Source organism: Carassius auratus, chromosome 30, assembly GCF_003368295.1.
Source record: "Carassius auratus strain Wakin chromosome 30, ASM336829v1, whole genome shotgun sequence".
NCBI classification, from domain to species: domain Eukaryota; kingdom Metazoa; phylum Chordata; class Actinopteri; order Cypriniformes; family Cyprinidae; genus Carassius; species Carassius auratus.
The window spans coordinates 25,639,105-25,663,088 of NC_039272.1; the positions used below are offsets into that span (position 1 = coordinate 25,639,105).

The 23,984-nt window shown below is 36.8% G+C and overlaps 3 protein-coding genes across 7 annotated transcripts in view; all 3 read left to right on the forward strand.

The window, feature by feature from the left end:
* The window catches only part of LOC113049774 (cell surface glycoprotein MUC18-like), a 55,356-nt gene extending 46,031 nt beyond the window's left edge, over positions 1-9,325 (forward strand). For 2 of the 3 annotated variants that reach the window (XM_026212400.1, XM_026212401.1), the window contains exons 8-16: positions 705-852; positions 1,651-1,766; positions 1,889-2,030; positions 2,123-2,253; positions 2,338-2,485; positions 3,440-3,478; positions 4,346-4,475; positions 6,249-6,378; positions 6,498-9,325. In XM_026212400.1, coding sequence (XP_026068185.1) covers positions 705-852; positions 1,651-1,766; positions 1,889-2,030; positions 2,123-2,253; positions 2,338-2,485; positions 3,440-3,478; positions 4,346-4,475; positions 6,249-6,378; positions 6,498-6,518 — 1,005 coding nt within the window. In that variant the 3' untranslated portion in view covers positions 6,519-9,325. The remainder of the gene's footprint in view (positions 1-704; positions 853-1,650; positions 1,767-1,888; positions 2,031-2,122; positions 2,254-2,337; positions 2,486-3,439; positions 3,479-4,345; positions 4,476-6,248; positions 6,379-6,497) is intronic. The other variant, XM_026212402.1, reaches the window with a different exon arrangement.
* A 7,045-nt stretch (positions 9,326-16,370) lies between these two features.
* On the forward strand, positions 16,371-20,486 carry LOC113050061 (transmembrane protein 136-like). Its single transcript, XM_026212767.1, has 2 exons — positions 16,371-16,805; positions 19,918-20,486. Exons 1-2 carry the CDS (start codon positions 16,505-16,507, stop codon positions 20,445-20,447), a joined length of 831 nt encoding a protein of 276 aa, XP_026068552.1. The 5' UTR covers positions 16,371-16,504; the 3' UTR covers positions 20,448-20,486.
* A 1,738-nt stretch (positions 20,487-22,224) lies between these two features.
* Positions 22,225-23,984, forward strand: part of LOC113049780 (rho guanine nucleotide exchange factor 12-like) — an 80,305-nt gene continuing 78,545 nt past the window's right edge. For 2 of the 3 annotated variants that reach the window (XM_026212408.1, XM_026212410.1), the window contains exon 1: positions 22,226-23,674. In XM_026212408.1, coding sequence (XP_026068193.1) covers positions 23,643-23,674 — 32 coding nt within the window. In that variant the 5' untranslated portion in view covers positions 22,226-23,642. Of the gene's footprint in view, positions 23,675-23,984 lie in introns of all 3 variants that reach the window. The other variant, XM_026212409.1, reaches the window with a different exon arrangement.

The window sequence follows — 23,984 nt, forward strand, 5'->3', positions numbered from 1 at the left end:
AGCCAGTCTATAAAAGTGCCAAATTGCTTTTTTTCTTATTTTACTGAAATAACTAACTAATTAGCTAATAAACCTTAGATTGTTTCCTAGCTAAAACAATTTAGACTAAACCCCCTACATACATAAATGTCAGTGTTTAATAATGTTACACTACTGAAGTGAGAAAATGAACACTAATTAGTCCAGAAATCATTTAGTCAATTTTTTTAAATCTTTTTTTATTTGTTGCTTTGTGTTTTATTTTCAAAGCAACATTTTTCCGTCTAGTATTTATATTCATATTGTATTTTATTTAAGCTTTATTTCATTTAACAAAAATAATTTTTTTTGGTCTTATTTTTAATGAACAATAACAACACTGGTGAAGGCTAGACCACAGTGGGAAAACACTGCTGTAGAATGACTGCTAAATAGAGCTGTTGAATGTTTAGTTTAGTGAGACTTCATTCAAAAAACATAAAGGGATTGTATCATAATCTTACTCACCGTATAATATCGCTTGTGGTTTTTGGACAAAAAAAAAAACAGTTGTTATGTAGTTTTAATGATCCTCACATCTTCTATCACATCTATCTGAGGCATGATTCACTATGTGTTATTTTGTAATTAACTCAGCGTAAAAGAGAGAGAGATTTACGTGGTTTTTCTTCAAACTTAAATCAAATTCCATGAACAGACTAACAGAGTGACTTCCATCATAACAGTCAGACGTGGAGCTGGATTCCTCTCAGGGGGTGCTGGTCCTGAAGGAAGTGTCTCGGGCAGATAGTGGTGTGTATGAATGTCACTCTCTGGGCTTGGATGCTGTGAACCATGACGAGGTGCTGGACACCCTTCAGCTCACTGTGAACTGTGAGTTCAACTTCCAACTTCTCATTTTTACACAGATTTGGAAACTAGTAAAGAAAATGCATTCCAGGAACCACTGTGATCTAATCATCATTGTTGCCAAATATGCTGACACCTAATAATGTTGAATAATTAAAATCTAGTTCTGTTTCTATTTCAAATGTATGCTGCTCTTTTGAGCTTTCTATTCATCCAGAAAAATACTGGGGAAAAAAATAAAACTTTTTTCAACATAATGATAACAGTACCAAAATGCTTCTTGAGCAACAAATCAACATATAAGAATGATGTGACATAGAATCATGTGACATAATAATAATATAAAATATATTAAAATATAAAACAATTATTTTATATTGTAAAAATGTTTCACAGTATAACTGTTTTTACTGTATTTTTAATCAAATAAATGCAGCCTTGGTGAGCATAATAGACAAAAAAACAAAAACAATAAAAACATCATACCGACTGTTAGAGTCTATTTGTTAATTTTGCAGATACTTTTTTCCAAAGTAATTTAAATCCCAAAAAAAAGGTCACTAGGCCTGCTTTGTTCCACATTTACTATTTTGCAAAATACAGAAACTGTAATAAATTCCATAATTTTAATTGTAAAAATGTAAAGAATGTGAAAGCAAGAAAGATTCTGTTTTGCTTAAGCAATATGAAAGCAAAACTTCACCCCCGAATAACAATTCTGTCATCATTTACTCACTTTCATTAAATGAAGCAGATATAATTCAAGTCAAGCACACAGCGAGGCTTTTACTCTGAATTATTGAGCTTAATGTGTGTGCTCAGATCTGGACCCAGCTGTGGTGGTGCCCAAAGACTCGGAGGTTATGCTGAAAGGAGAGAGTCTGACAGCCACCTGCAATGCCCTGTCGTCTTTAGAGACCTCCACTGTGTGGTTTAAGGTAACACTGCAGTGTGATTCACAGTCTAGACACATTAGTTTGGTCTTCCACATTCTGTTTAGAGCTTCTTCTCACCCCATCCGTTCCTTACCAAATTTGTTTGTACACGTTTGTTTGTGTAGGACGGGGTTGAGGTTGGGAGAGGACACATAATGCAGCTGCAGGATGCCACGTTTGACACAGCTGGACAATATGACTGTGAGGTGACTGTACCGTCTCTTCCAGGCCTGCTGACCAGCGGTTTTGTCCATATCATTGTACAGGGTGAGGAAGAGCGCATCAAGTGTTACAAACGGCTGAAACTCAGCAAAAGAGCATATATTTAGTTCAAATTGTTACTGGATCTGTTCCTCCAGGCGTGCCTCAGATGAAGGATGCGGAGAGAGAGATTGAGCTGACGGAGAAGGTAGGGGGTTGGGTGAATTTGAGCTGTGAGGTGAGAGGTTACCCCAGACCCGTCATCACCTGGAGCATCACCGGCAGTCAGGTGACACTGATTTCCTCTCAGCCCTCTGCTTATGTTACACTGAGCCGTGGATTGACGCTTTTGTCTTGTGTGTGTGTGTTGTAGTCTCAGAGCTGGCGTGAGGTTGTTAAAGGAGAAATGGAGGACCAAGTCTACAGCGTTGTGATGCTTAAGGTCACCACTGACACTGTTGCTGTCTGCAATTCAACAAACGACTTCGGAATAGAGACCAAGACTTACAGCATCAGGAGCAGTAAGGGGCGAATTTCCTTATTTCCACTACAAATCAGGACATCCAGTTGATCATTAATAATAAATTGTATAATAGTAATGATTATTCATCACTATTATTTTCTCTCTCTCTCTCTCTGTAAAACACATTTTTTAATTTGTGTTTTTTAATCACGTCTTTATAACCACATCAAACTGGAGACAGAGATGATACTGGCCTTCAGTCATAAAAAAAGATGCCATTAAACAAATATAAAAATAAACTGTCTTTATTTTGTTTGTACATTAATCAAAGGATTGAATGTGAATTTATTGCAATGAAAGAATATATGAAAAAAATATATTATTAGGTGGAATTAATCATGAATAATTGCGATTAATTTCAGAAAAAATGTGCGATATGAAATGTGTGTAATTTTTTTAATCGATTGACAGCACTATTTTATACATTATTTATTTTACAATAAAGTATGAAATTGATAATATTTAATTTAATATTCATATATGCATTTTTTTTTTTTGTGTTACATTTTAATTTATTCTTCAAATGTTTTGTCAGATAATTTTTTTAATGCCACTCGAGTCACTTAGGCTCACGAAGGCTATATTTATTTGATCAAAAAATACATTAAATACAGGAATATTGTGAAATATTGTTTATATTTAAAATAACTGTTTTTAATGTAATTTATTCCTGTGATGGTAAAGCTGAATTTCCAGCATTATTTCTCCAGTCTTCATTATCCTTCAGAAATCATTGTATTATTATCAGTGTAAAAACCGGTTGTGCTGCTTAATAGTTTTGTGAAAGTGTACTGTTGTAATGTCTTTATTTTACAAGGACATATATCATCATCAGATTTATAATATCATGTTAACCATTTAATTCATTTTGAACTTTTAAATGAATAGGATATGTTTGAATATTGATTGTTTGGAATCAAAAATGCTAATGTCGTCTGTTGTTTTCTCCCAGTTCCATTCCCCCAGACTCCAACAGCTAGAAAAACTTCAGGTAACTTTTTGTTCCCCCTTTTCTGTCTCTCTATTTGTCTGTTAGAAATGATAGTATGCTTTAAATCAACACCCAGTCCATTCATCCCTGCAAAATCCAACCCTTACAAACAATGAAAGATCATCTAATGTTCATGAATAATTCATGGGTTTGATATGGCGAAGCCTCCGCAGCAGCTCGGTTAGCTTGGCTCTTCGTGTCGGCCTCTGGGCATATTTCAAATTCCGTGTGAAGAAAAGTCATAGAGCAAAAAAAAAGCAAGCGAAAATTGAAGCAGACATTACTTCAGATACAGCGCAGAATGTTTTTCCAAGATGAATGTATAATTAGTTCTATGCGAATATTTTAACAAATGTTTTGAAGTGCTGGGCTGCAACTGAGACTGTTAAACTATTATGGTGAAGATTGTGGTGGCGGCCTGCTGTTTTTATTGAGTAGATTTAACTCATAAAATTCATTCCCAGACAATTGTTTGTCGTCTCTCTGTGTTTATTTATAGCATTTGACAACGCACCTTAATTTTCATTATTTGACTCTGAGGAATATGAGTCTCATTTCATTTTACTGAAAAACTCATTATATGTTTCATACCAAACTCATTTCATATACAAAGGCATGTGTCCTTGTCATGTTGCGTGCGTTTTGAATGCAAATGTTGCTGTCTTTGTTAAAAAGTGCAGTGTAATGTGTCCTTCAGTGCTCTTTTTGTGATTTAGTATGGTATTTCACTTCTGTATTTTGCCTGAAAGCATGTTAATTGCATTTCAGCATGAATTAATTGTGTCTTGTTGAAATGCTAATACTTCATTGGTTATTATATATCAGTCAGTCATGCCAATGTTGACATGTGTTGTTCTCTCTCTCTAGTTGATAATAGTGGAGTGATTATTGTGGTGATTATTGTCAGCATCCTGTTGCTGGCCATCCTGGGCAGTGTCTTCTACTTCCTGTATAAAAAGGGCAAGTTACCCTGTGGACGATCAGGCAAGCAAGACATGTATGTAATGCCTTTTCCTTCTATCCAGTTTAATAATTAACATTAGTACAGTTAGTACATTATTACAGTAACATTAGTACGTCTGCTAAATGCATGAATGTAAGCAATGTACAGGGTTTTTAAAGTGGGGTCAGGGGACCCTTGGATGCTGGGAAATCTGTAGAAAAGATTAGAGAAAAACTGTGTGAAAATTAAATAAATACATTTAAAAAAAAATAAAGATTTCAGTTAAATGTTAAAAATTATAAAAATAAATAATAAATGCATCTAACATTACAGCACCATAGTGAATAGAATAGAATAATACTTTCCAAATATTTTACACATATTTATAATGTGTAAAAGTATATAATCCCTTTTACATTTTAAATTTAATGATATTCTTTAAAGTATCCTGTAGCACCATTTAAAAAACATGGTAAATTACATATGCAGTACCATGATAATATATCAAATATGTTCTACAATAAAGTACCATTTAAAAGTTTGGGGTCAGCAAGATTTTAAAATATTTCTAAAATATATACAGGTGCTAGTAATATAATTTGAATATCTTCAAAAAGTTTATTTATTTCACTAATTCTATTCAAAAAGTGAATCTCATCATTCATCACAACCAGACTGATATATTTCAAATGTTTATTTCTTTTAATTTTGATTATAACTGACAACTAAGGAAAATCCCAAATTCATTATCGCAGAAAATTAGAATATTACTTAAGACCAATGCAAAGAAAGAAACATGAAAATGAGCATGTACTTCACTCAATACTGGGTCTCCTTCTGAAAGTTCATTCTTTTCGGCATGGCATGGAGTCGATCAGTCAGTGGCACTGCTCAGGTGTTATGAGAGGACAGGTTGCTCTGATAGTGGCCTTCAGCTCTTCTGCATTGTTGGGTATGACATATCGCATCTTCCTCTTCACAATACCCCATAGATTTTCTATGGGGTTAAGGTCAGGCGAGTTTGCTGACCAATTAAGAACAGTGATACCATGGTCCTTATACCAGGTACTGGTAGCTTTGGCAATGTGTGCAGGTGCCAAATCCTGTTGGAAAATGAAATCTGCATCTCCATAAAGTTGTTCAGCAGCAGGAAGCAAAAAGGTTTTTTCTTAGTTGTCAGTTATCATCAAAATCTCCTCCTATAATAGGATTACATTCATTCAAGGTCAAAAAATGCTTTTGTTTTCTCAGAACATGTGGTTAATATTAGAACATAAGCAGGCATTATGCAAATGTTTTACCCCATGATGGCTACATTCAAATTACTAATGACTCGTCGTTTAGACTGTAGAGACAATTCTTTATTTTGTTAGACTAATTTTATCATGCAATTTCAGCTTTACAACTTTGCGGATCATTTACATTTACATACAGCCACATTACACACTTCCTGAAAGTCAATATTGGAAATATCATAATAAGGGGGACTTCAAGCTTAATCTTTAGATCAAAAAAATATTTTTACCTAACTGAGACTTGTTATAGCACTTATATATCATTGCTCTTTTTGTTGTTTTTGATAGCTTCCACTGTCTTCATCTGTAAGTCGCTTTGGATAAAAGCGTCTGCTAAATGAATAAATGTAAATGTAAATGTAAATTAAAATACCAATTCTGTCAAGTGTGTCCAAAGTTTTGTAGTGGTAATTTGAGAAGACTTTCTAACAGCGAATTGCATATGCAATGTATAATTCAGTACAGAAGTGCAGAAAAACGTCTGTGCTGCCCAATGTTGCAGTCTGGTGTATCGGTGTGTTAATCTCTACAGCATTAATGCCTACAGCACCAAGGAGAAGACTAACAAAGATGACATCGTCGTAGAGATGAAGGCAAAAAAGATAGAGGAGTCTGTGCTACTGAAGGGCGTCAACGGGGAACAGAAACCTCCCAATGACCAGGTAACCATATATAATATATACTTAACTCTTTGTCAAAGAACATAGCAATTATCATGATGAGATGACCACGAGGACTCACTCTCTAACTTTATTATGTGCCGCTTTTTCCTGGAATAAAGAACAGCACCCTTAGCTCATAAGCGGTGACTTGTGGGACACTAAAGATGGCGTCTATACCTCCCTGCTGACCCAACAATCAAGTCTTAAGAGCTGGAGGACCTCTTGTGGAGCAGCCACCTCCTCTGGATAAAGTGGACTGGACTTTTGTATCTTGTGTGAGAGCAGCAGTATTCATGCTTGGATAAATGGGACATAAGCGATAAAGGAAGATTGTTCTCTATTTTCTACTGTTCTTCATTGTTTTTCTTCAACCATCGACCAATTTCAAGACCAAGAGTTTCATCCTTTAAACACAAGCAAAATGAATTTCTGAGTAAAAACATTCTTACACTCTGTGTGCACCATGTTGCATCCAAAATCAATAGAGCGTTGCAGGGATTACATATGTTTGTAGGCCAAAATCTGGAATTGAGTTTCCAGTTCCATCATTCTTTTGGATAATTGTCTGAAAAAAGGTCTGTGGTTAATGCAAGCTGAGGATATTATCCCAGTTTATTCTATGACATAAAATATGGTAATCCAGACGTCTCTTTTGTCCAGGAAACCAGGATGATGCTTACTTCCGGGTTGGCCTACAAAAATATATCATCGCAAGCTGTTGGAACAGGCATGATGCTGCATGAATTAAATGATTACTTCACTTCCAGAATAAACATTTCCTGATAATTTACTCACCCCCATGTCATGCAAGATGTTCATGAGTTTTCTTTATTCAGTCGAAAAGAAATGAAAGTTTTTGAGGAAAACATTCAAGGATTTCTAGGTGAGCCAAGGGGTTGAAGGTTTAAGAGGGCTCTACATGATCTCAGCCGGGTCTTATCTAGTGAAACCCTCAATCAGTTACTGCAAAAACAAATGTATGTACTTTTTAACCACAAATGCTCTGCGATTGGAAAGGTCATGCATGGTTAGTTCTTGGTCTGTGTACTTCAGTTTAAAAAGGCAGGGCAAATACACATGTTCCAATGTGAGGTGTGTATTTGCATGAAGTCGAGCTAGAGCAAGATGAGCATTTGTGAACACAAATTTTTGTATTTGTTATTTTTTTAATGAAAATGTTTGACTAGACAAGACACGTCTTCCTTGGCTGGGATTGTTTAGAGCCCTTTGAAGCTGCAGTGAAACGGCAAGTTGGACCTTCAACCCAATGGCCACCATTGAAGTCAACTATATGGAGAAAAATCCTGAAATGATTTCCTCAGAAACCTTACTTTCTTTTCGACTGAGGAAAGATAGACATGAACATCTTGGATGACACTGGGGTGAGTAAATTATCAGGAATTTTTTATTCTGCAAGTGATCTAATCCTTTAATGCACTGATTTAAATGTGACCATTATGTAAAAATGGTTTTACTAAAGAATTCATTCTGCTTGTTTCTCAAATTAGGCTTAATGTCCTTTTTAGACCACAAAAATGTATATATTATAAATATGTTTAGCGATAGATCCTACTTGTGACCTTATTTGTTCTAGCTGTGCTTTTCTAAGCTCTGTTCAGAAAATATTTTAGATTTCCGGTTTTGGCATAATGCTGCAGAAAGCTTATTTAGTTTTTTTATTTTTTATTCAATGAACAAAAAAAGTAGATTTTGTTTTATATGTACAGAACAATTAGTCGTCTCCTGATTTTCCGGTAAACCCCAATGGACCAAATAATAAATGTAAGTTCAGTTTCAAAGGCAGTTAATTAAAAACCCCACATTAAGACACTGAGAATAACAACTTTGAAGGCTTCATAAACACAGCCCTTCACGATATTAAGGAACCCCATCCAACTTGGATAAACGTATAAACATGACCCCGGGATTCAGTCAGTTATACTTAGCTGACACTTAATAGTGTGTGTACGGTCCAACTCAAACTACTGCAGAGCTCATGTACTGTTTGTAAATAGTCGTAGGGAAGGAAATTGTAGCTCTTTGTGTTTTGACTGCTGAGGGGAATTGCAGCTCCCTCTGTTTCTGCCTCAACTGCAGTGCCTGCGGAAATGTGTCTTCATTTCACATCAATGCTAGTTACACTGAAACCTTTGTGCTGTCTTGTTTGTTTTGTGCATGTTTTTGTATTTGGTGAAGGGAAAGTTTTGTTGTTTTCAGAAATGCCATGAATAATAATACCTTTTATAAAGAGAAGCAGTGCATTTAAAAACTTAAGGCTCCTTTACATTTGCCACTTTTTCAGATTTCGAAAAGCTCATTTTTTTTTTTTTTTTCATTCATGTGATTTGATCTAGTGTGAAGCTTTTTCTTGTTTAATGTTGTTGAAAGTGGCTTTGGCTATTACTTTTGTAAATTAAAGACATGACACACGTTATCTACATCAGTGCTTGAGGACGCTGAACTGTGCCTGAACGACGCTATAACCATGATCATGCATTCTTTTAGTCTCAAGTTGTGTTATGCTTATATTCCATTGAAAAATCTAAAAAAGTAAGCTGATTTTGTCCATTCTTGTTTTCAGCTTTTCTTCTACAAGTCATGTTCACAGCCTTTGTGTTTATCGAAGTATAACAGAAACACAGGTAGCTTTTTTGTAGTTTAATAAACTTTCATTGTCTAAATATTAGTGTGAGTCATTTGAGACTGTCAGAACACTGTCCAACCACTGCATACTACACTGGCACCTTTTCCCTGCCTGTCCTTGTGAGCAAATTATGTTGTAATAGCACAAATTATCATTCTCATTGTAGATTGTTCGCAAACACAGTCACGCAGTGTTTAATGTTTGATTTCACTTACAGTTGAAAATTAAGTACTTGTGGTATGCGTTTGATGCTTGCATTTTTTCTATCATATTTGGCCAAAAAATAAAAATAATCTACATTTAGTGTTTGTCTCAACTTCTTTGGAAAGCTTCACTTTTGTCACATCATTTTCAGTGCAGGTCTTTCCTCAGTTGTGTTTCCTCTGGCAGATATGGATCCAGAGGAGTGTTTTTACAGAGGCTCTGTAAAGCATCCAGTGCACTGACAACAGTATCTGCTGATACAAGATGCTTTTGTTTAAATCAAGGTTTCCATGATAACTGTTTCTGAGATGACTGCTTGCAAAGGGTACATTTAAATTCGTCATTCAGTCTCATTGAAGGTATTGCTCTTAATTATTGTGTTATTCAGAGTTTAATTATGTAGTGCCGAATATAAAAGATGTATACCAGACACATAATTGTAATAATAAGATAAGAAAACTTTTGAGTCACTCTTGATTATAACGGTAATCAGAAATGTCTTAAAGACATGACCAAAGTCATGAAATATATTTAATTCAACCTAATTTAGTTTTCAGACTCCTCTTTACTCAGTTTGGGTGGAAAGAGGAAGGCTGCCCTCTACAGTTCCCTAAAATAACACACCGGGCTTGTGCTGTCTTTGACAGGGCCGTGTCCAGGATTTTATATTTGAGGTGGCAAAGAGGGGGCAAGGGCAGAATGCGGGGTGTCAAATATAGATCTGTTTGTACTCCCCATATATTCTATTCCATAACACCAGTGTTGGGAGAAACTTACATGTGATGGAATGACGTAATTTAATTACAAAAAATAATTACAGTTACTTGTGTAAAAATTAACAATTACAAAGGGGGTTACATTTAAAAAAAAAAAAATTTTTCACACAAACACGCACATACATTTAATTGATTTATTTCTTAATTGCATGATTTAGAGCACCAATGTTTAGTACACAGAATAAGATGCATGCTTATTCAATAACTGTTTTGTTTACTATTTGGGTTTATGCATATGCTTAAAGTGACTGTTTTTTCCTCCCCAAGGTATTGTTAGATGCCAGTGTTTCCTATCACAGCTGTGGAAAGATTAGATTTTAAAAACAGTATCGTAGCTATTTCTTGTTATGATTTGAAACCTGTATTTAACCAGAATGATCGGAATTGAATCAGAATCAGATTGAACTCAAAGTAAAAAAAAGAAAGTTAAAGCTAAAGTCTGATTTTGTGGTTGGCTGCGGTTTTAAATTAAATGATTATAATCTTAATTTTAGTGATGAAGGCCTTTGAAAGTCTGCCAATAATCAGTGTTGATACTGTAAGGTTAACCCTTCCTGCTTTAAATGTTTCAAAATGATTTAAAATATTTTATTTAACAGTTGAAAATATTTTACATTAAGAAAAGTAATCAATTGTAATCTGTTATATTACTTTAATGAAGTAACTGAAATAGTTACACTGTTATTAACCTGTAAACTGTAACCTATTACATTTCCAAAGTAACCTTCTCAGCACTGCCTAGCAAGTAACCGTCACAGAAAATCTTCTGCAAATCAATGGTGAAAAATTGTCAAAGATTCATGTATTCACTTGCCCTTTCCATTCCCTTATGTATACGTTTTGTCAAAGTTCAGCACTGTTTTGTATTGAAGTATGAAGAGAAAGTTTAATTTTCTGCAAAAAGTGAGTTGAGTTCATTTTAATGCATTAACTGTCTATAACAATAATGTCAAAGGGTGAGTGATTTATGTAGCTACTAAATATTTTGATCTCATTTAAAATTCTAAACAAAAAAACTAACTTTTTTGTTATCTTTAGAATTTAAATTTTTAGTTTTGAGCATCACAGCTAAATTAATTTCCCTGATATAAAGCCTTTTAAGGTAACAAAATATGAAAAAATTGTGGCAGATATTTAGGCCAAAGTGCATGGGTAAAGATCAAAACTTTGTCATTATTTTACCTTTGTTATTAAAAAACTGTCACGGTTTATGAATTCACTGTCTCTCTCTCGGCTTGTTTAGTGTGCAGGTGTGTGTCTGTGGGCGTGGTCCCTGATCACTACTGATTAACAGCACCACCTGCGTCCCATTGTGTGTGTCTGTTTAAGTGCAGTAACTGGTGTCTCATGTTGTCAGATAGTTGTGGTTCTTCCCTGTGTTCCGTTCTGTTCTCCTGGCTGTCTTGGATCATGGATCACTTTGTTCTTCGTCGGGTCTTCTTGTTCCCTGCACTGGAATCACGAGCACCTTCACCTGGAGATACAGCACTGGATCACCGAGTATCATCACTGTTGTCCACCGAGGTCCCTGCGTCACACACCAAGTGAGCTTGTGATCGTCACCACTCTCCTCCTGTGGCTTCAGCGTCTTTGTTGTCTGTTTGTCTGACCATTTTTATAGCATCGCCAACACAGGTTGGGTGATCCAAGCTCTTGTAGGCCAGGTGTCCGAGGCCAACAACTCCAACATCTGAGAAGCCCCGCTGCGCCACCCCCACAACCCATGCTACTGTACCATTTAGTCCCGAGCCGCCTCATCAACACGAGCCCCGTTTACCCACACCAGAGGGATACTCAGGTGAGCCCGAGTATTGCAGAGCATTCCTTACCCGTTGCTCTACATATTTCTTATTGCAGCCACAGACGTTTTGTCAGGAGAAGACCAAAGTAGCGTGTCGGGCAACTTCATCCACTCCTGCCTGGTAAAAGATCAAGTCCGGTAGTAACAAGGAGGCTACTATTGGGTGGGATCTCCGCTGAGAAGACCACCTCTATACACCTCCCGGTAAGACTAAGGTGGGCAACCCAAAAGCACGACACTAGGGCACTTCTGGGGCTGAAGGTAATTTTTTGGATATTAAACTGGCATGACAACTCCACATCCCCTCACTCACAAGACTTCCGTTAATGCGCTAAATGGACAGCAACTTCCTTTCCTTTCTCATACTACCGGACCTATTACCCTCATCACCTCTGGCAATCACTCCAAGAACATTACATTCCTCCTCCTGGGCTCACCACTGGCACCCGTAGTTCTTGGTCACCCCTGACAAACTCTCCACAATCCCAGTATCAATTGGATACACAATTCCGTGTCTGCTTGGAGCGTCCCTTGTCATAAGTCTTGTCTTGTGTCTGCTTGTTTGTCTGTGTCTGTATCTGTGTTCCAGGAAAAGGCAGTGAATTTGTCTACCATGCCCGAGGAGTACCAGAACCTGAAGGTAGTGTTCAGTAAGTCCCGGGGTGCTTCTCTACCTCCGCATCGTCCTTACGACTGTGCCATAGATTTAGTACCAGGTAAGACTCTGCCTAAGGGCAAATTATATTCACTTTCTGTTCAAGAGAGGGAGGCTATGTGACGTTTGTGCACCAGAGAAGCACAAGGAGAGGGAGAGATCCAATTGCAGGTAAATTTTATTAACAAAAGAGGGTAATCCAAAATAAATAGTCCAAGGAGACAAACAAAACAAAAGATGGAACCGGAAGGAACAGAACGGGAGAACTCGGAGGACGAGAACGCAGGGGTAAGTCTCGGGAGACGAGAACATTGGTAGCACGAAGGGTAAGGACTCCATACAAACAACAGGGAAAGACAGGTATTTATAAGGAAACTAATGAGAAAAGATTGCCTGCACCTGGTGCGATTACCTGGAGTGCAATTACTGTGAAGACAGGACCAGACTAGTGGAATTATAGTGCCTATGGTGAAGTCTCTAAGGAGAAGTGAGCTCACTAGTGGACACCCAGGAAAACAGAGACTGACAGCGTGACAGGCTATGGATACATTTTTCTGATTCTCTGGTATCCAAGTTCATTCGTCTTTCCTCATCTTCGGCAGGGATGGGGTTCTTTTTTGTTGGGAAAAAGGATGGATCTCGGGGGCTGAACAACATCACGGTAAAGTATACTTATCCTTTGCCGTTGATGTCTTCAGCCGTTGAATGGTTACAGGGAGCATCAATTTTCACAAATTGGATTTACGTAATGCTCATCGTTTGGTCCGCATAAGGGAGGACGATGAATGGAAGACTGCGTTTAATACCCCTAGGGGGGCACTTTGAATACTTGGTCATGCCCTTCGGGATGTCCAACTCCCCAGCGGCCTTCCAAGCACTCGTTAATGACGTGCTGAGAGATATGTTTGACCAGTTCATATATGTTTACCTGGATGACATATTGATTTTTTCATCTTCTCTACAGGGTCATGTTCAGCACGTCAGACGAGTGCTTCAGAGGTTGCTAGAGAATGGGCTTTTTGTCAAAGCGGAGAAATGCGTTTTTCATGCACAGTCTGTTCCTTTCCTAGGGTACATTGTCTCATCTGAGGGAGTGCGTATGGATCCTGACAAGGTTAGGGCTGTGGTAGATTGGCCAAGTCCAGATTCCCGGAAGGCCCTAGAGAGGTTTCTGGGTTTCACCAATTTCTATATGCTTTTTATTCGCAACTACAGCCAACTAGCTGCACTTCTGACTGCCTTGACCTCCTCCAGAACTACGTTCAGAACTACGAACTCACGACGTCCGCAGTTTTGTTTTGGCTTGCTCAGTTTGTGCCACTGGTAAGACTTCCAACCGACCTCCAGATGGGTTACTTCAACCGCCATCAGTCCCTTCGAGCCCCTGGTCCCACATCGCTCTAGATTTGATTACCGCCCTCCCGCCCTCCCAGGGCAAGACAGTCGTTTTGACCATCATGGACCGGTTCTCGAAGGCAGCTCATTTTATTCCCTTGCCTAAATTACCCTCTGCCAAGGAGACAGCGGTAACTGTTGTAGATCACGTCTTTCGTTTACATGGCCTCCTGACAGATGTGGTTTTCTGAGACTGCCTTTCTTTTGTTTCTGGAGTAAATGAGTGTAGTACATTAGTATTTGTTGGAAATATGTGTGTATCATTTGTATTCGGTGGAAAATAAGTCTGTATTATGTGTACTACAGCTCCGGGTACAGTCTCTGAAAACAAACATCCTCTTCCTGAGAAAAATAAAGAATGAATCTCAATCTGAATCTGAATTTTAGATGAAGGCAAAGGTAATATTTGATTACTTCAAAATACAAAGAAACTTTCGTAATAACTTTTCTGTTTCTAAGCATTTTATTGACAATATTTCAGTTTCATTGAGTGTGAGTGATCCGTTAGTGTCTGTATGTGTGTGCTTGCAGTAGCTACAATCCAGAACTAGTTCAGAATGGCTAGTCACAGCATTAATTGTGCTATAGTGATTGAGCGGTAATGGAGCACTCTGATCTTCAGTCCAAATCACGCTGTTCAGCTCTCAATGCACTTCGATCCCATACGCTGCTTTGGGGTGGCAACTGGGGTGGCAAAGCTCATCCACCCTGGTGGACACGCCACTCTTGGATCAGGCTTTATTTGTACAAACAGGACTCACATATTATCGACTTGAACTCAGTGAGACGTGCGTGCATGTGGGTCACCTAGTAGCCTACTTTTTAAACTCTTTTTAACTTTTTTGTTTGTGTGTGTGTGTGTGTGTGTGACCACTGATTAAGTTGTCTAATTGAAAACTTTAAAATTCTTCCGGTTTTTACTGACTTAATTCTTAAAACTTTACAATATTGTTTTTCTTCTCTTTTTTTATTTTGTTTCTCATTGCTGTTATTTTTTACTGTGTATTTAATTTTGACCGTTAATGATAGATAGATAGATAGATAGATAGATAGATAGATAGATAGATAGATAGATAGATAGATAGATAGATTATAGATTATAGAATATTTGCCTTGGGTTAAATATGTTTCATGATTTTGGTGATATTTTTCAGACATTACTTTTATAAACGAGTGGCTCAGGTTTACCATGTCATTATAAAAATTATGTGTGTGGTCTATTTCTTTCTTATTCAGCACTATACAGAATTAAACACAAAATAACAGTATTTAAGAACAATATATTCAGTGAGTCAAAAAGACAGTCTTGAATTTTAGAAAAGCCAATACAAAATACCTAAGAACATGGCAAAATGGCAGTTAATATGATTTATGTCTTTAAAAATGTTATGGTTATAATTTCACCATGTTTAATATTACATTTGTTGTATATGAGAGCAGCAGGGAACAATCTTTCTATGTTTACAATCGTGAGTATATATATATATATATATATATATATATATATATATATATATATATATATATATATATATATATATATATATATATATGTATATATATAGTACAATTTTATTATTTATCCCTCTGAACACTGAGCATAATAAATGTTCATTTATGAGGGCAGAACACATATCTGAAAAAACGACCTGTAATGCACATGTATTGTTTTATCAATCATTATAAACCATTGGATCTTCTTGGATGAACTTGAAAAGTGACAGCATCTAGATGTTTTTATTTACATTATACAACCAAAATATATGTTTAAAAGATTGAAAATGACAAGTTATTTCTTACAGGTCTCTGTTGGGAGGTAATAACCTTGCTCTGTCCCAGATTATAGCTAAGCTGTGTGTGGGTTAATGCTGGGGCTCAGGTACCTGGCCGCCCCCCATCCTAAGGACACTCTTCAAGGGTAGCCCATAGAGGGAGGATGCTGGGAACATCTGCTCTGATTGTGGTCTTTAAGTCGGTCATTGAGGTACCAAAAAACATGCTTGCTTAAAAAGATAAATAAAAAAATAATAAGTTGACTTAGACTCTGAAAATAAAGTTTTGTCTGTTTGTTTATTTTTTAACCTTGAAGTATGAGATGAGTAAAGTTTGAGAACAAACTTTGAGGTTGACTAAAACCTAGCCTGAACATTAGATGTTACTTGCATGATTAGCATATTGCTAGCATGTTTTAGCATGATTAGTGTTGATAGCATGTTGGTGGGATGTTTCTAGCATGATTAGCATGTTTCTATCATGATTAGTATGTTGGTACCATGTATAAACATGATTAGCATGTTGGTAACATGCCTCTTGCATGGCTAACATGTTGTTAGCATCCTAGAAAATATATAGCTCACCAAGCCAGACTAGTCTTAAGGTCTGACACAAGTTTGGTGGTTGTACCTTTAAAGCTAGGAGGAGTTAGTGTTGAAATTTTAGCTCAGAAGAAGAAGAAGAAGAAAGAAGCTTAAATATTAGATCAAATCACCCCATTGTTTAGTGTGGAATTTAGCCGGGGGTATATTGGGACTGAAGAGTCTAATCTCATAAGAAGCTCAAGCCGCTTGAGGCCGGTAGAGAAGAGGAAGTGAGCGATCAGAAGCATTGTAGTTTTACACTGTGATTGTGTCTGTCATATCATATTTTATTTCATGATTTCAGTTTTATTGAACTTTAACCCTGATGCAGACAGAAAATTGAAATATTTTCTGCACAACTGTGAATGTCTTAATAATATTTCGTCTTTCAGTGCAGAGATGCCTTTGATGATTGTGGAGACGAGCTGCAGTCTGATTGGCTGGCTCTTTCTGTATGTGCTGCTGTGTCACTGGAACAGGGAAAGAGATTGTGAGTGGAACTGCAGGCTGGTAACTTTGATCCACGGCATCCTGATCGTCTGTGTGACAGCCTACATTAGCTTCATTGCTGGGCCGTGGCCTTTCACACACCCAGGTAAGTTGCCCTGGAAGGGTTTAGTCAAGTCAAGTCACCTTTATTAATGTAGCGCTTTATACAATACTGATTGTGTCAAAGCAGTTTTACAGTGTCAAAGGAAAATAGTTTGTCAATAATGCAAGCGGACAAAAAGAGTCATTTTCCAGATAAAGTTGTAACCATCTGACATATGGAATAATATTTAGAAAAACGAAACATTTTATTTAAAAATGTAACATTTTACTGAAACTTTTAAACAAAACAGTAAAAAAGTGTACTCAACCTAATTTGTTGAGTATCACACTGAAAACGAGATCATGCATCTCAAGGGGTTTATCCCAAGTAATACATTTGTTTTCATGTTTGATAATGCTTCATATACTGTGATAAAGGAATACGGTTTTCAGAGGCCCACACTGCATAAACATATGCAATTTGTTGCAGCTACTGTTAGTTATGGCCAAAAAAAAAAAAAAGAGAGAGAAAAAAACCTCACACTGAGCAGCACTGTAATCATCAGTTTTTCAAATATGTCCATAATTCTGGATTTGCATGAAACGTATATCATCAGATATCATCTCCAGACACATGACAGTAAGTTATTTTTGAAAGAAAGAATTTTGATTTGGTGAGCATTGCAAAGATATACAGTAAGTTAACTAATTGGCAAAGCAATACCCATTTTTACGAGTTGACCTATATCTGCTGCATTTACAGTAATTGTCCAAGCTTAACAAAACTTGACACACAAAGACAACTGGACATTCTGTGGATGCACAAGAAGTTTTTTAAAGTCTGCCATGGAGAGCTACAACTGAAAAACCACTTAAAAGGATATTTCAACCAAAAATGAAAGTCATGTTGTTCCAGGGGGGAAGGGTTTCATATTTTTTTTGAAGCACCCCTGGGCGCTGCCATTGGCTAGCGGACCCCCACCTGCTGTTAGCATTCCATTGACTCCCATTCATTTTGGCGTCACTTTGACAGTGAATAACTCAATTTCTCCATTAATTATTTCTAAAGAAACACAAAAACTTATAAAAGGCTCCATTACCTTGTATCTTACGTTATGGTCCGGTAGAAGTAGTTTTGGTAAAAATAGGCTAACGATTGCATCATAACCTGCGACTATCCGTCGCACAGTAGAGACATTACCGAATGGACAGGAGGAGAAGCTCGCAGACAATCTTTTACTGTCTATGCGCCAGTCGGGGGGACAGAGAGGCAAAAAGTCAAGGGAGATAATTAATCAGAATACTTACCAAAATTTGCTCTTGTTCACGCTCGCCTTCTCTGCAAGATTCGGTGGGTGATTCAGATTTCTCTTGGCACAGTGATTGGAAGACTTAATATTGTCAGACAGGTTGCTCACGTGACATCTACGTCATGAAGCTCAGTTTGAGTCTGCGCAGTACGCTCGACCCCCAGGAGGTGCGTACTTCTAATTGACTTCACTTGTCTCCATTGAATCCAGTGGGGTCGCTGTGTCCATTTCTTTTACTGTCTATGTGTCGTTCCAAACCCGCAAGACCATGTTTTATCTTCAGAACACACTAATTAAATAAATAAAAAAAATTTTTAATAAAAATCTAAGCACTTCCTGACTTCACTTCCCGTTCATAGACAGTAATGCAACTATCATGTTCAAGGCCCAAAGGTGATAAATTAGTCCATGAGACATCAGTGCTTCAATCGTAATGTTATGAAGCTATGAAAATACGTTTTGTGTGCAAAGAAAACAACTTTATTCAACAATTTTACAGTGGTATATGAATTGATGTATTCTAGGGCCGGGACTCGATTAAAAAAATGAATCTAATTAATTAGAGGCTTTGTAATTAATTAATCAAAATTAATCGCATTTTAATCGCATATAAATATTTGAAGTAATTTTTTTTCACATGGATTTATAGTATACCATTGAATAATGACTGAATACATAAGCTTAAGCAACAAAATATTGTTTATTTTTGTCTAGCACACCAGTGCAATTTTTTGCCATGAAGTGTAGCAATAGCATATTTAGAAACAATTTAGAAATAGTACATTTCAGAAATTCAGGAAGCTTATAGGTGCTGGAACCTTCTGAAAAGTGTTTTTTTTTTTTTAAGTAAAACACAATACTGTCAATTACATTCAGAACATTGGAAACACTGACTATTAGAAAACATCTCTCTGTTGCTTCAGAGGCCATAACATACTAAGTCCAACTCTCAATAACCTTGGCCAAAACAATAAAGAGTTCAACATAAACTGTTGCAACAACAAAATAATACATAGTTCAACATAAAGTGTAAAGTCCACGCTAGCTGCTATATGTTTTGCGTTTAGGTGATACTTGAGGCTCGATGTGCTGCTGCGGTGATATGCGAACGCTAGTTGGTGCTCCAGTATAATCGGTCCCGCCGAAACTCATCCAGTGAGAAACGTTCCGCGGTGCAAAAATAAGTTATTAAAAATGCGGGAATTTTTTTTTCCTGTAATTAATTAATCTTAGTTAACGCGTTATTTTTTGTGTAATTAATTAATCTCAATTAACGCGTTAAAGTCCCGGCCCTAATATATTCATATACCACCGTAAAACTAAATTGTGTACTGAATTTTGTGAAAATCGGTCACAAGGTGGCGCTATAATACTCATATTTCTTCTTCTTCTTTTTTTTATCCTGCATTCTAACTTTAAGACCATACAAAAGAAATTTAATGAAATGCACAAAAACAGTTTATTTGTACAATTATGGTGCACTGGTTATACTAAATTTATTATAATTATTATTAAAAAATGTTAATTGTCATATAAATTCTTACAAAAATGTATCACAAATTTTCCTCACAAAATTATAAAAAATATGAAAAGTTAATCTAAATATAAAAACAATATATAAATAACTATTGTTTACACATCCCCAAGCAATCAATACGATCAGACGCAGTTATCGCTGCTTTAAGTCATTCAAGACTGATTTTTAAATATTCAAAATATAGGGTCCTGTTTATTGAAACAAGTTTAGGAATTTCATAAGGGTTACCAGTATTTATTTTTATGGTAAGGGTTTTGTAAGGAGAATGTAAATGATTCATCAAGAATTAATTGGATGTGATTTTTGAACTCTCTTCCTCTTGTTTCCAGGCACTGAAAACACATCTCTCCAGATCCTGGCTCTTGTTCTCAGTTTAGGTTACTTCCTCTTTGACATGGCTTGGTGTGTGTATTTCCACACTGAGGGTTCGGTGATGCTGGCCCACCACACGATGAGCATCCTCGGGTTGGTGCTGGCACTAGGGCTGGGCGAGTCGGGCATCGAGACCTGCGCTGTCCTCTTCGGCAGCGAGATCACCAACCCGCTCCTGCAGGCCCGCTGGTTCCTCAAGCGCATGGGCCGCTATGACAGTTTAGCCGGAGATGTGGTGGACCTGCTCTTCATTCTTCTGTTTGCCTCTGTGAGGATTGGTGTGGGGAGTAGACTGCTTTATTGTGAATTAGCCTCTCCGAAGCCATTGCTTATAGTGAAAGTTGGTGGGGTGGCTATTTACACTCTCTCCTGGATCTTCATGATAGACATTGCACGTTTCGCCTGCAAGAAAACTCGCACCAAATACAGACGATGGAAGGAACACAAGCTGGATGAAGCTAATGGACACGTTGTTAAAGTGAAATAGGCCTTTCTGTGCATTATGACTGGGAAAGTGGCATGATGTACACACACACACACACACACACACACACACACACATATATATATATATATATATATATATATATATATATATATATATATATATATATATACATACATACACAAAAGGTGAAACATCTAAAAAAAAACCTGAAAAAATATAAATCCAATATAGCGACTTCTACCATTTCTCAAGTTTGTCATATTCAATTTCCAAAGCATTTCAGGCATAATATATTATTTATTTCCATTGCATATTAAGATTTTATTGACTTTCACAAATTTATCCAAAACAAATTAAGATATTATTCATTTTCCACAACTTTTTCAAAACATATTAAAATTTTATTCATTTTCAAAACAATTTACATAACATATTAAGATTTTATAAATTTTCATAACTTTCGCGTTACATATTAAAACTTTAATTTTCATATTTTTACAATTTATTAAGATTGTATTACTTTTCATTACTTTTCTATGAAATATTAAGATGTGGTTAATTTTCAATGACTTTTCAAATTTCCACTTTTTCCATGACGTTAATATTTTATACATTTTCATGACTCTGAAGGCCTGGAAAACTGGAACACAAAAATGTGTATATTTATGAATCATGTGATGCACACCAAACCAAAGTGCTCAAAAACACAAGTACACATTGACATGAAAGTGCAGAACAGAGAACAGAGCAGTACAGTGGCATTACACTCATGGTGCAGATCTTCTAATGCTTCTGAACCTGTCAATGATAGGTGTCCTTATATAATGAAATTATCTGTTGCTGCAGAAGACAGCATCTTTCCTCAGCAGACAGAAAGTAGCTTCAGTGATATTTGGAAACTAAATACAATGCTGCTAAATACAATGAGTTCTTCTAAATGTGTAGGCTACGTTTACTTAAAGCAAAAGCTTTTGTTAGAAAACTTTAAAGAAGAATGTGGTGCCATGCAGATCTTTTAGACAGTATGCTGCATTGAGTCCATATGAATAAAGCCTTTTTTGTACAAACAAAAAAGATACATTTGAGGATTCAGATGAAAGTTTTTGTTTTTAATGACCTGCTTATTTGTTTTGTCTGATTATTAAAAGAAATGTGCTACACAAGAAATATTTTGTCAAAATATTCTCTGGGCCTACAACTTGTGACGGGTTTATCATCTCACATCTGCAAGTATTTTTTACAGTAGCATATATACAGTACAATATCAGCTATATTTTTTATTGTGAAATTAATACCTCTTTAATTATCTCTGTTGACATAATTCATTTTAATTAGAGATTATTGCTAAATGTTGCTGGGTTCACAAACACTGAAAATATGATTTTCACCCATGCTTTGAACTCTTCTGAACACTGCCCTTTTTTATAGTTGGTTTGGCACTGCGGAAGCACCAGTAGAAATTAACCGCTAGGTGGCGCAAAAGATTTAAATATGCTCATTCTGATAACTATTGACAAATAAATCACAGCTTTATTGTATCAGTCTGTCTTTCATTCCAGAATATGTTTGTTTTCTGTATTTCTTTTTTTCGTAGTTTATCCTAATTTGATCTTATCAGTCGATTATAAGTGATATTTAAATATTGATCTGCTTCTTCATCAGAATGTGTCTTTAACATATAATGATTTTGTTTACTCATTGCAAATTCTGGCTAATAATTGAGTGAGTAATGCTCCTTGACTGCCTACTAGTTGTCAGTACTTTACCAATGACGACTAGTATGCTAGTCTTCAACACTTGGGAGGCGATAGTACTGTTTGCGGAGGGATACGCCAAAAAGTGGTGAAGCGTCACAGGCGTAGGAATCCGGGATGTGATTTCACTGAAACTCGGGAATTATCAGGATTTTTGTGATTTCTTCTTAATCGTTTTTAATCTTCGTACAGCGCCAGACTGACACATGTGACAACGCGCACGTCTGTGTTTCCTTTATCTGCGCTTGTATATAAACGGGATCCTTGGTGTAGGGATTTTGTTGGAAAAAGAACGGCTAAAAACTACTGAATTTCGGAAAACATGGAGACAAGAAGGGAAGGACCCGACTAAACCAAAGTTTCCAAACACATTATTCCAAGGACAGAGGGATTCCGTTCGCGAGAGGAAAATATGTGTTGCACATCCGTCAAGTTTGGATTGTATTTTATTGCCGCTTTGAAACGAAGCTGTTTTGAGTAGAATTCCTGAACTGGGAACTAACGTTATGCCCCGCTGCCCCTAGAGCAAACATCAAACGATTTTTAAAGTTTTCACCCGATTTTGCGGTGAAAAATATGGGACTTCTACAAGTTGAACTAGGTAGGGAAGGAATTACAATGAAAGGTTGAACCAAGCGGATGCTTTAATCCATCCGTTGAGAGAATTCCCATTTGGAGTGGCCAGGATACATTCTTCTGAGGGAAAAAGTCCATTCGGCGTGTAAGGGGCCTAAAAAGGATGTATATTTAGTTCCCAGACTAACTTTGGCACTACCAGTTCAATTGATGGTGTGGTCTGTAATGCAAACTGACGTTTATGCAGCAGTGAAAATCCCGCGTTTGAGATTAGGTTGAGTTTAGGAATGCCGAGTTGGAAGTATTTCAGTGAGGGGAATGATAGAAAACAGTCGCGATTTACAAAGTAGAGCTTTTCGCGAAGAGCTTTTGGACTGACGCGAAATGCAGCCGGACAGTCTCGTTCATTCGTAAGGCAACACATTAACAGAAGATTGTTTCTCTTGCTTTACTTCCAGCCGTGCGTTGGGATTGACAAAGGCGACTGTATCCAGACAGAGGCGAGGGGGAAGCCTGTCGGTCTGTGTGGTGGCATTTTGGCTGGGAAAATGATGAAGCGTCTCAGACAACAGAAAGTGTTTTTCTCCATTGATCATCTATGTGTTTGCGTTTAGCATCGATTTCCTTTGCTAACTCTTGTGTTGTGTAGTGCTACAGTCAAATGACACAGACTACTGAGATCAACGCAGACAAACCGTGGGAATATCAAACATAAGCGTGTCTGTTTCTGTTCTGTTCGGTTCAAGAGGAGACTTTACCATTCACATCAAGACGGAACTGTCAAAATTGAAAAGTGCCACCCAACCAGGCGGTTGTTGTTTTGTGTTAGGGTTACACAAGGTGTTTTACCATGGTAAAATGCTAACTGGATAAGAGCTGAAGAAAATCAAGAAAGGAAAGCCCAATGAGCGGCACACAGTCCACGCTTGCTGAGAGGTAAACGATGACATATCATATTTACATGGTTGTGTTTATGATCATGATCGTGACCTGACTTAGGTTTATGACTCTGTTTATATATATCCAAAACACTGTATGTTTGAGATAAATCTGCCACCCTTATAACAAAATATATGTTATACAATTGTCAAATGATGGTTGGACATGTACCATAGTAATCCCATGGTATTCTCGGGATACTAAGTAAAACCTTTGGAATAGCCTATGAAAAAAATGTCATTCCCTATCATATATCAAAATACCATAGTAATAACATGCTTCACCATGGTACAGCTGTCATAGTACT

Coding starts and splice junctions, on each gene's coding strand:
- LOC113050061 (XM_026212767.1), top strand. CDS start 16,505: ATGATTTCAGTTTTATTGAACTTTAACCCTGATGCAGACAGAAAATTG. Junction 16,806..19,917: donor GTGGCCTTTCACACACCCAG/GTAAGTTGCCCT, acceptor TCTTGTTTCCAG/GCACTGAAAACACATCTCTC.